This window comes from Castor canadensis, chromosome X (genome assembly GCF_047511655.1).
Source record: "Castor canadensis chromosome X, mCasCan1.hap1v2, whole genome shotgun sequence".
Classification (NCBI taxonomy): domain Eukaryota; kingdom Metazoa; phylum Chordata; class Mammalia; order Rodentia; family Castoridae; genus Castor; species Castor canadensis.
The window spans coordinates 52,291,771-52,304,760 of record NC_133405.1 but is presented as its reverse complement, the minus strand read 5'-3'; the positions used below and the strand labels follow the sequence as shown (position 1 = coordinate 52,304,760).

The following is a 12,990-nucleotide window of genomic DNA, read 5'->3' as shown; positions in this document are numbered from 1 at the left end:
TATAGGCTCCACCTTTGTAACACTGGACAGAGCCTTCTAGCCTTTCCAGTGCCTGGAAGGATCCTGTAGTTCCACCCTCACCCTCCAGCCTGGTCCCCACAGCAGCATCCTCTATCAGATCAAAGTCCAGGTTTGGCCCACTTGACCCCAGTGCTGAACTAACCCCGACCGACCTGGGTTCCAGGACCACCCCTGTGTACTCAGATCCTAGACTGGCCACTGAAGCTCCAGGAGCTGTGTTAAGCCTTTTGAACCAAGCCTGTAAATCAGCACCTGTATATTTAGGCTTCAGACCAGCATCAGCAACCCCAGTCTCTGGGGACCAGTCAAGTACCCATTGTCTTAGGCTCCAGATGAGACTCTGCAGAAGCAGGCTCCATGCTGGCTCCAGCACCAGACAAACCTAGAAGCTCTAGACTGGTTGCTGTGGCCCCAAGCTCCAAAGGACCTAGGATTCAGGCATGCTCCAAAAAACCCAAGGCCCAGGCCCACTCCATTAAAACCTGATGCCAGGCTGAACTCCTTGGACTGAGGCCTATTTGCTCCAGGCCTAACCCAGAACTAGGACAGCCCTTGCAGATTTAGGATTAAGGCCCAACCCAGTACCACATCAACCTCTATTGGCCTAGGCTTCAGGCTAGCCTGTGCAGGTGCAAGATGCAGGCCTGCCCTTGTAGACTCTGGCTCTAGGCCTATCCCTAATGACCTGATCAACAGGTCTTCTGCACTGGATTCAGGCTTCAGGCCCAATCTTGAGGACCCAGAAACCAGGCCCACCCACCTTCTGGTCAAGGCACCAGTCAGACTGTCCAAGGACTATAGCAGTAAGCCCTCTTGAGGATCATTATCAGGGAACATACTCCAAATATCCAGATAGGTTACCTGTTGGTGGCAATAATATTACAGAAGTACTATGTTTCTGTAAAACGTAGGGAATCAGTAATTTAGAGGTTTAAGAATTCCTAAAAATCAACTGATTTATCTCCTATGTCAACCCATAATTTCAGGTTTCCCCACTATTAAGAGAGTTTGAAACTGACACTCAAGTTGGTGAATGTCAAGGCTGTTTTAATCAACCTTTCATTACTGGTGTTCCAGATCAGTTCCATTAAGTCCATGAAATTACTGGTACTCCTAATAACTTTTCCTTTAGAATAGTATTACCTAGATTTACTGTCTTTGACTCATTTCCCTATACAAGGCCTTGGTCCATTTTTCTTTATCAAATGCCAAAATATTCTTAGGCTCAAAATCTCAGTCATTCTCAGCAAATCACTGATTCATGTCAATTCTAACATAACATACTTTCCTATTTACCTCTTCCTTTTCTTTCCACATAACCCTACCAAGTTCAGGCCCTCAGTGTCTTTGGACATCATTTAGCTTTATTGATATTGAGCTTAGTTTCAAACTGTTATTTTGAAATGAGCTAGGAAAAATGAAAGAATATTAATTGAGGGTCTTCTATGTGTCAAACTAAATTGCACATTATCCCTTTACACCTTAAGACAAACATATATGGCAAGTGGAATTTCCTACTTTGTGAAAGTTAGGAAATTTGGATTAAGTGAAGTCAAAATAACCTGTGACATGTATTATTTGGTGGAGCTGGAACATAAACTTTGCTTCACCTTCACCCCATTATATATACATAACTGTTTTACATGTTGGAAATGACAACCTAAACAAATAATTCCTACTCTCAAGTAGTGTGTAATTCAGTAAAGAGGATAAGATATGCACAGAAATAACTACAATCCCAAGACAACAACATTTTAGGTGCTATAAGATGTAAGAAGGTATAGTATATTCCTGATAAGGAATTTGGGAAGAACTCTGTAGGGAACAGGTTTTGATCTAAGCTTTGAAAGATGTATAAAATTTAAATAAGCAGAGTAAAATAAAGGTATTTCAAGGGAGGCAAGTGTATAAAAAACAATAATGGAAGCTTAGAATGGAGCCAAATCATGATATGTTTCTTTAGGGCATTTGGATTTAATTTTACATTCAACAGAATGAAAAACTTAAAATGGGTATGTCAATTAGGAGTCAGTTGCAGACTTGAGGCTTGAACCAGAAGAGGGGCAGTGAGCACAGAAAGGAATTTTTAAAAGGCGTATTTCAAAGAACTAAAGGGTATTAAAGAATGAGCTTAGAATTTGCTATAAATTTGATAAACCCTTAGATACATTACATTTAAACTTAAGTAATGCTGTTCCTGATACTAGAGATGGAGAGTTAATCTTACATCCAATAAACTCACCCAGAATTATTTGTGTAAAGCAAATTCTCTTTGTGGGTGCAACATGAATGTGTTGATGTCCTGATTTCAGGGAATTAAAAGTTAAAATATATGAAAATATGAAATTATAAAAGAAGAAACTGGAGTGATGAATCACATTTGAAATGTTCTTAAAAAGATTGACCCTAACTTTATCTAAACAGCATGCTCTCCTAATCAACTCAAATATGATTAAATCTCAAATTTTCAGGAATAACTCTTCAAATAAAAAGAGCTACAGATTAGGCTAAATCATAATTTAACTCTTAATATTCTAAGTGACAAGAATATTTTATAGTTTGGTTTATTTCACCAAATATATACCAAACAACCATTATTTGTAAGAGTCTGAGTCCATCCTGTAAGGCAAAGATCCCCACCATGATTGATCATCCAAATCACTTGTGAATAAATGGAACCACCTGCAGATTAATTTTAATTCCATATGCATGATTTTTGAAAAGCTGTGCATATGGATTTGATGTGAAGTCCTGATTAAGAAAAATTTTTTAAAAGGAGGGAGGGAAGAAGGGAGGGGGAAGGGATGAATGTACATATTCCTTGCCAGCTCCTCAAATCTATTCAAATCTTCATGATTGATGCAGACACCCAAGGAACCTGTGTTTGTCTGTAATCTCTTAAAATAGCCAAAGTTAGAAACCTAGTTTAACCTTCCATTATAGTAGTTCTCAACCTAGGCTGCATATTAGAATCACCACTTAAAACATACTAATTCCTGTGCTCCACCCAAAATCAGTTATTCAGAATCTGTAGTTGAACTGTTCTTTGGTTATTCTGACAAATTTAAATTTATTTAAATTAGGTGAGTGTGGATATAACTGTGTGTATATATATATGTATATATATATATACATATATATATATGTATATATATATATACATATATATATGTATAGTGAATCTAACTTGAATTGCTTAAATTATAATTAGATTTATTTATACAAAACATCAAATTTCCTCCTCATGACAACTCATCAAATATTTATGGCAAGAACTTGCTATTAGCTGTTTCAATGCTTTGCTGGAGTGGGAATTTCATACTGTAACTGATCTTGATGCAAAGAAATCTAGCATTGTAAAGAATTATTTGTGCATCCTATTTTAGTGAACTGATAAAATGGAGTGAACCCCAAAAGGATTGTCTATAATACTAATTTAAACACAAATCTCATTCTTAGACACAGAGAAATCTGAAAAATATTTATTTACTCATGCAAACAGCACATGTGCTATATTCTCCATGATTACATTTTTAGGGGTAACCTCCCTCAAATAATCTTTTGTTATCATTTTTTTCCTTTTTTATTATTGTCGTACTGGGGGCACATTGTGACAATTAAAAAAGTTCTTAAAATATATCATAGTTTAATTCACCCCTTCCATCATTCTTCTTTATTCTCCCTTCCCCCCCCCATTCCTGGAACAGTTTCAGCAGGTCTCATGTTTCCATTTTCATACATAAGTGCATAATATTTCCACAATATTCACCCTCTTACACCCTTTCCTTATATCCTTCCCTCTCCCACTGGTACAAACCCCCAGACAAGGCCTGTTTTACCTTCCTGTTCTATTTTTGAAAAAAGACATTTTGTTTGTATAAGATAGATACAGAGGGAGTTTCATTGTGACATTTCCATGTATTACGTATTATAACCCAAACTGGTTCATCCCCTCTATTTTTCTCCTTCCTACCTTAGTCCCCTTCTTATGGTGATTTCAGTATGTTTAAATATTCTATATTCATTCTTGTACAGAAAGTACATCCTCAAACATTCTTGATTAAATATTATTTTTATTAGATCATGTAATACCATCATAATCTTAGGAAAAAATAAGCAGAGCACAGTACTAAGATATAAGAGATGGAGGAACTGTGTTAACTTTGCCAAGGTGTTTTATTTATTTATTTATTTATTTATTTATTTTTGATGCCTTGATTTAAATAAAATTTCTATTACTATTCATTACCACTCCTTCTTTTCTTTTTTATTTTATTATTCATTTATTCACATGTGCATACATTGTTTGGATCATTTCTCCCCCTGCCCCCCTCCCCCACCTTCTCCCCCCTTCCCCCCTCAGTTCCAGGCAGGTTGTCAAGGCATTTTAACTCTCTTTTCTCCTTAGAGCCACACTCCATTTAAGGAGGTTTCAGAAACATTATTTATGCAGATTGTACAGATGTACCTGTTGACATGATTAATACTTATAGCTATAGTACTATCTATTACCTAATTTTTCAGGTTGTTAGAATGCTATGTGACTTATGAGTTTGGCATGTTTTAGCTACTTCACACAGATTATCACAATCAAACAAATAATGGTTTCCTATGGCACCTCAACTATTACAAAACAAAGAGAATTAACAAAATAATTGGGAATGCTAGGCATATGTTTAAAATTTATGTTGCCTTTATTTAAACCAAGTCCTTAACCTTTACAATCATAGGCCTCTGGAGCCAGGAGTCACGCTTGTGAAGAACCTTAAGCTAATGTCTATGTAATGCATTAATTTTCTTGATCCTATGATGGCTACTTTGTATCAGAAAGCCACTAAATATATGTCATTGAATCCAACAGGCTAATAAATGAGTGAATCTGCAAAACTGTTTCAGAAGAAAAACATCAAAATTCTATCCTAACAGATATGAATATAATAGGCTTGCCTTCATAATAAGCTTAGTGACTGTTTTCACATATTAATACCTAACACAGACAGAAAGCCAGAAATTAATAAATGGCCTTAATCTCTCCAGACAACCACAACCAGCCAAATGCAGAAAATGAAAATTTAATCCTAACAGTTTATTAATTATTCTTCACCATTAGATTTATAATATAATGTGCTTCAGTGTGCCTATAGTATATAAGATGCCACAGTCAGAATGCAGATTTATAAGCAATGGAACAGTGCTGATAGTTTAGGAGTCTGATGAGTCATATTTAAAACTCTATTTCCCTCCACTTACTAATTAAAAAATTTTACTATTAAGCATTGCTATTGTACTTTTTATTATCTAATTTGTCTGTAAATTCTCAGCATTAAGCATAGTACCTGGCACACCCATATCTAGGTGTTCAATAAATGATCAGTGAGTAAACGAAGGGAAGATTATTAACTAGGTCTTTTATGGTGGACTTAACTGACACATGACTCAAAATTTTACTGAAATATATGGAAACAAAGGAAAGCCTATGAAGGTAATTGCTATGCAAATGGATTAATAACTAAATGGAAAAGGCCAGAAGACCTTCCAACTTAAAACATGAACTACGTCACGATGTTTTTTCTTCTTTTTCTCTCTCTTCTCTTTGATGTATTGTAAGAACATCTGTAAATGCCACAATGTACCCCACCCAGCACAACAATTAAAAAAAAAGGAAAGACAATTTTCTTGAAGAAGTAAGCAAGGAGGTTTTCAATTTTGGTTTGGTTTTTACTCTGAGTACACAGTAGCCTCATTACTGAGCAAAAATTCATTTTTGAGTCATTAAACATTGAAAACCTTCACTTAATGCAACATGGTATCCTACAAAACCTCATGATTTCCCCTCCCATAAATTGTGTGTGTGTGTGTGTGTGTGTGTGTGTGGTTTCGTATGTGTGTTCACTTGGCATTCCTTTCATTTGTTTTCTTTTCAAGTTTATTGCTCAATATTCTATTAGTAATTTTTGAAAGTTTCTAATATTCCCTACTTGACAATTTCTAACATCCACTGGCCTTTGCTCATTACCAACCCCAAGACAGATGAGATCCTCAAATGTGAGCTACAGCTGAAATGGATCAGTAAATGCTTTTTTAAGCCACTTTTAATGATGTTATCAGGAATGGACTTGTAATAACTGGAATCCTGACAATTCTTTGACATCTTTTATAGCCATAACCTAACTAGGATTTAGAAAAACACAAATGGAAAAAAGAGATTGGAATACAATCAAGTAACACTTTTCTCTTGTCCTTTATCCACTTTAACTGAAAACAACTTATGGCTTTTATAAATGCATAAACAAAAACACTGAGGCTTAACAGCATTTTGGAATGGTATAATGTCACAATTATTTACCATTGTTAAGTGAAAAGATAAGAGAGTTTTAGTTCAGATTGAACAGTTAATGAAGGAGATTTAGCTAAAACAAAATGAAAAATATTTTCAGGTAACAATTACACTTATGTGGTTTTTTTCATGTTCTAGTAAATTGTCTCAATAGCAGTTCGACACAGATTTCACTACTAGTGAATGTCAAGTGATAACTATCAGTCAAAGTTTCTTATGATTTATGAATTAGTGTTCTAGTACACAGGCATAGAAATGCCACCAGAAGAATTATCAGTCCAGAACTCCCAAATCATAGTTCTTACTTTCAGATTAGAAATTAATCTCAGAGTTTGGCTAATCCAAGTTTCCTACTTCAGAAATGTCAAAACCCAAGTCTAGAAAGCTTAGAACTCATTCAGGGTCACAAAATGTAATGGGTTAATGAGCAACATAAGGTATGTTTACTGTGCCAGACTCCTAAACCAGGGTTTTCTTCATTCTACCACCTAGAAATAGAACAGATAAAGTATTACTGCTGTTTATGAACTTGTATCATCTCTTAAAGCGTATCTTCAAAGATACTACAACTAAACCAGTTACAGATCTAGGCAAAAATCTCTATTTCTGTGAAATCGTGGTCGTAAACCTTACTGTGAACAAGTTATGAGAGCCAGACTGAGTAGTGATCCTTATGCTTACAAAACTGCTCTCATGACTACCTGCTGGTTATGAAGAAGTTTGGTATTAAAGTTAAAAATCCAGAAGTTTCAACCTGGAACAATGACAGAGATCGTGGCTGCCTGAAGACACTCATCTTTCAAAGGCTGCATTTAATAATAGTTGATAAACAATCATTATCATATTACAGTGTATTTCTCACTTCCATGTTCAATAAGTGTTATTCATATAATGTGCCTATCACAAATATTGTGAAGGGATTGTTTTGACTGCTTTGCCATTCCACCAAAGTGAAAGGTGTGAAAAATTACAGAATAACACACAGGGAAATATCATTTACATAAGAGGAACTTATGTGTATGGGATAATTTTAATGGAATGTTCTTATTGGAGGAAGGGGAACTTAAAATATTTTGTATATTTTGGCATCTACAATCTTTCACTTTGGAGTTAAGCTAGCAAGACAAGGTAACACAATAAATACCGGAAAATTTATGACATTTACAATGGCAAAATTTTCTACTGAGATCTTCTGCAGTGGAATCTGTCTCCACCATCTAAGAACATTTCCCAAATTGGTTCAAAACACATTTCAATGGCAAGTTTTATGGTCTAACGGGCTTTTTACAAGTATATAGTACTTTGGGTGAATTAAAGACCGCTTACATTGAAATGTGTTGGTAGCAACAACAGCACTTATTGATACCCAAAGAAATTTAAAAATGGGCCCCTAAACCTTGCTTTACTTAGGACACAACTTCAAGGAGCCAAACAAAACTCTCCAAAGTGACTTCTGAAATTCGTGTTTTTACCAAACTCTCTGCCTCTTTCTCTAGTACAGCCCCCTCCACTAGACCTTATCATTCTAAAATCCAACAGATTGCACTTGAAAGCTCAAGTATACATGCCAACCTACCCAGACTCCTAACTCCATCTCTATAAATATTCTACACCAGTTTCTATGCTGCAGGACCTTGAATTTCACTTAAGGCTGTGTGTGTGTGTGTGTGTGTGTGTGTGTGTGTGTGTGGTGTGGGGGGGGTTCTTCCTCTTATATTCTTGACCTTGAGTCTTTCATCTCCTTTTCCTTTCCCTGACCCTCTACGTTCTTGGCACTTCTACCTTGCCCCCTCTTCTATGCAAACTGCACATTAGGTTTATACAGCACACTAAAGCGTCTGGCTGGGAGAAATTATGTTGGTTTCCCCTCCATTCATACTCCTGCCTTTTAAGTACCTACAGTTTCTCTGCCTGGGGTCTCCATCCTTGGCTGAGGGGTAGGCAGGGAAGCTCCTCTTTGCTTCAGTCAGTCTACACACTAGGGGCTAATACAGCGGGGCGGGGCGGGCTGAGCTTGGCCTTACTGCGCCACAGCAGGTGGGGGGTTGGGTGGTGGCAAACCGCGCCCTACAGGATCTTGCACTGGCTGAACAGAGGCAGCGAAGTAGATGGGGCCGCCACCGCACCCCGGGACGGGAACTCACCTTCTCTGAGCCAAGGGCGGGTGTCTACTTTAAAACTACTGTCCCCCCTCCCCGCCGCCGCCATAGTGGAGCCGCCAAAGCCACCGGCAAGCTAGCAGGCAGGGGGTGAAGGTGGCGGAGGAGGCAGGCAGAATCACTGTTACTGCCGCCGCGCAGGCGACGTAGGAGGAAGTGGCGGCAGCAGATAAGGTAGCTTCTGAGGGGAAGACTCCGGCGCTAGCGGGGTGACAGTGCCGGGCGCCGCCGCCATCGTAGCGAAGCGCTCACAAGTGCACTTGGCTTCTAGATTCGTCAGGCTTCTTTAACTCCTCCTTCCTCTTAGCTCCGCCCCCTCGCCCCCCTTTTCCTCGCTTCAGCTTTAGCCTCGTTCTCGCTCCTTATGGCCACCAATAGGGAAGCTGCACATCCATAGAACGCCTCTCCCTATCCCCATTGCTTGAGTCCCTGACCTCCCTTTGGAGGAGAAGTGAGGATAGTCAAGGGCAAAGGACAAAAAGCGCGGGGAGGTGAAAGCATGTGGGCTTCACACAGTGAGGATTCATCCCTTGGAGGAGCTAATCTAAAATCAGTTTTTAAAAATGCCTGGAAATCTATTAATCCCATCTCCAAAATATCTCTAAAAGATATCTCCTCCTGTCTTGTAGACTTTAGTACAGGAAACAGAAATAAGCAGAATCTTTGGTCACTGCCCATTGTTTTCATGGCCTCTTAGACGACTACGTAGCTATCCATCTACCCATCTAAATTACAGTAAACTCCCGTGAATTTCAGTGGAAGAACTGAACCATCATTGATAATGTAATTCTCCTCTCCATCTTTCCCCTCAGCCTCTCTTCACCTAGAAAACAGTATTCCGATTTATATTTATTATTTCCCTGCCCTTTTAACATATTTACTTGTCACATACATATATGCCTAAATAGTGTAATTTAGTTTCAATTGTTTACAAATTTCATAAAAATTTGTAATGTTTTTATGAAACATCCTGGGACTTGTTTCTTTCAACATTTCGTATCTAAGATGTATCTATATTGTCACTTGTAACTGAAGTTTTTCGCTGTCAATGTTGCACAGTATTCCATCCATTTCTTTGCCAATGGGACACCTGCTAATACATTTGTGCAAAAGTTTCTCTTGTGTATAATTTCTTTTCCAATTTCACTTCCACTGCTGTATTTCAAGTCCTTATCATGTCTTGTCAGAACTATGGCATTTGTCCATTGATCTCCTTTCCTCTGCTCTCAGTCCAATCAATCTATTTCCACATTTATGTCATTCACCACCAGCAATCCATTGATTGATGGATAGTCAAATGACGCAGTTTTGCACTACTGGTCTCCCCCCATCCCCCTCACCTCCTTGATTTCACCACTTTCTGCTGTCCCTATTTGTCCCCCCACTTTTTTGTTGTTTTGGGAAATATGATCTTGGTATATAGCTCAGGCTGGCCTCAGCCTCCCAAGAGCTGGGATTTAAAGCTGTGTGCCACAATGCCCAGCTTCCCCTCTTTTATGATTTCAGTAATATTAAATCTTACAGATTCAAGTGACAACCATGATATTTCATGCTGCAATGTTATTGTATATGTTCTTTCTCTTCCTGAAATGCCCCTTTCCCCACATTTGGCGCCTGTCTAATGAACTATATATACATTTGTTGAAACCCAGATAATGTAACACCTTCTCCAGGTAACCTATTTTCTTCCTGCTTAGAGTTAATGTCACCCTCTTCTGTACCACACCTATATCTGGTGAATATTTTTATTGAAATGAATTTTACTTTGTTCCTCTCTTCTCAAGAGCCTGAGACCATTTTGAAATTTAATATCTGTTTTATTTTTGACTCCTCATGCTCCAGCCTACTAAAGTCCTAAGATAAAGGTCCAAAAGCACGGCCCCCTAGCTGCAGGTCTCTACATCCCTAGGTCTAAGCCATATATATTTCTGTTTTATTTGAGCAATTATTTATTTACTTCCTTATCAATACTTAAAAGAGGTATTTCATGGGAAAAGTCACCTGAAAACAGTCAAAGACTTGGCAGCAGAGGTTGTACATTCCTGACTCACAATAATTGGCTAATGCTGAATAACAAATTCAGAGACTTGGAGTGCTGGGCTCATAATAACCTATCTTTAGGTTATTTTCGGCTTCAGTAATTTGTTTTTCACTTCAGTAATTTCCCCAAGATTGCCTGAGTCATTGATTTCTCTACACTAGTATCCTGTTATTAGTTTAGTGCAACTTTTACTCATTAAAGAAGTTACTGGATAGTCCAGGCACAAGAAGTATTCTGCTGAATGTGGTAAATATAAAAATAGGGTGTGATTCTATTGCCTTCCCCATAAAACATATTTCTCAAAATATGAATCACAGTTCACTTGCATAAGAAATTTTTACAGGTCAGACAGGATGGCACATACCCATAATCCCATCTACTTGGAAGGCTGAGACAGGAGGATCATGACCTTGAGACCAGTCTGGGCATCACAGCAAGACCCCATCTCAAAAAACAAAAAGGAAATAGTAAATCAGAATATCTGGGGGAGTATTATTCAACATTGGGTCAGCAATAGAAAAGATTCATGTAGAATTTTGGTGCTTAAAGGAATATAAAAGATCAGAGAAGTGAAACTTTAGAGGACTTTCCCACATATTGTTGTCTGGCACTTGGAAACATTTTTAACCCCTTCTATGATCTCCCCCATTGCTACAGCTGGAATCCGATGAATTACATTTACCAGACTTCTGAGCCAGTAGGATTCTGAATATGGTTTAGGTCGCACCAGTGATATACATATGTATGATATTTTATATACAGAAAAAAGTCATTTTATGTGGAATCCAGCACATATAAAACATGAATTTTAGGAGGTGACTTTAGCATTCTTCTGTCACAACTTTTCAAGAATCTGAGAGATTAGCAGTGTTTTTTTGCAGTTCCCTACCCTTGTGTGTCAATAACAATTATAGCAGTTAACAAATATGTATTAAATTATGGAATTGCTTCTTCCTCCTTAGGCTCCATGGAAAATTCTGTGTTTGCCATTCAATAAAATAGCAAAAACAAGAGAAAGGATAATGCATGGAATAAAGTAGTTCATTTTCTTCCCATTCCCAAACTCCATATGGTGTCATGCTATTATTGTTAGCCAGTAGGCCAGTACTTTTAGGGACAGTCACTTAAGCTTATAGGAAAAAATCTGCTACCCCCTTGAATGACCATAAGCCCTACTATAAAGTCTCTTTCCTTCTTCACAATTCCATTAGTAACTCATCCTAAGAGCTATTGAATCTTGAGAATAATGTGATATGCTTTTCTCTTTCCTCTGCCATGCATGCCAGTATTGTTCACATACATTACCCTGAAAGATGAGATACCATATGATAGGGAATAAAAAACAGTACTGTGGCTGTTGAAGAGGCCATTGGAGTAAATTAGGAAACTTCTTTGTGATCCCAGTGATAGACTGAACTTAGTAACTGTAACAACCTGGAATAAATCCCTTCATTTCTCTCTTTTACTTCACCTACCAGCCTGAATTCCACCTACCTTGCTTCTCAAATATACAGAATTCTTTAGGAAGATAATATGAGGATTAAGTGAATTAGTTTAATTAAATACCCACTGGTTCATGATATTGAGGCATGGTAGTATTTAGCGGCACACCGAGGCTAATTACTAGCAAGAGTAGAGTTCTTAGATTAGTAGCCCTGATTCCAGTTTTATGAGAGGGATGTTAAAGAATACTGAAATAAATTTATTAGTTATCATTCTATAAAATGGAATCCACCTTAACAAGTACCCAATGAGAGTCTATCAAGTCTCCATCAGACTAACATATGTCTGTTGCTTAAGGACACTATGTCCTCTCCTAGATTACACACACACATACACACTTCTTTCTTCTCATAACTGGAGACCTCATTTCTACACTCAAATAAAAATGAAGTAATGAGGTGCGTGTCTGTCCTTCCTCATCAACACTATAATTTAAAATGTAAGGCACGATTGCTCTTCTAAACAGATTTCCACAAGACCATACATCCGTGCAGTAAAGTTGTCATTGATGAAGACATAGATCACAAAACAACCAGTGTGTGATTTTCACAAGACTACTAGGATGCCAAGAGCTCAGCCGATAAACTCAACATTTTTTCTGTTTTCCTAACATAAAATCAAACCATATTCCCATTTACAGAACCCATATGATTTGAAAAACACATGTCTCCATATCACTTTATCTACTAATATGCCTCCATATGAAACATTCATGTATAAAGTATTGTTGACTTATGGAGTCAGTTCTAATATTTTTACCTCAGGTTCTTTTTAAAGATGATTCCAATGCTAAAGGCAACAACATTGACTATAGTATCATAAGGACATGAGGTACAATATAAATCTTTCCATATAGTGGCTGTGTTATCCAAGATATCATCTAGTGAATGGAAATAATACGCCACATCAAAGTTATGTTGTAGGGAATA

At 37.6% G+C, this 12,990-nt stretch overlaps 1 protein-coding gene across 1 annotated transcript in view; it reads right to left on the bottom strand.

Moving 5' to 3' along the window:
* Zmat1 (zinc finger matrin-type 1) overlaps positions 1-8,808 on the bottom strand; it is a 39,099-nt gene extending 30,291 nt beyond the window's left edge. The window contains exon 1 of the mRNA XM_074064090.1: positions 8,503-8,808. Coding sequence (XP_073920191.1) covers positions 8,503-8,566 — 64 coding nt within the window. The 5' untranslated portion in view covers positions 8,567-8,808. The remainder of the gene's footprint in view (positions 1-8,502) is intronic.
* Between the last annotated feature and the right edge of the window lie 4,182 nt (positions 8,809-12,990).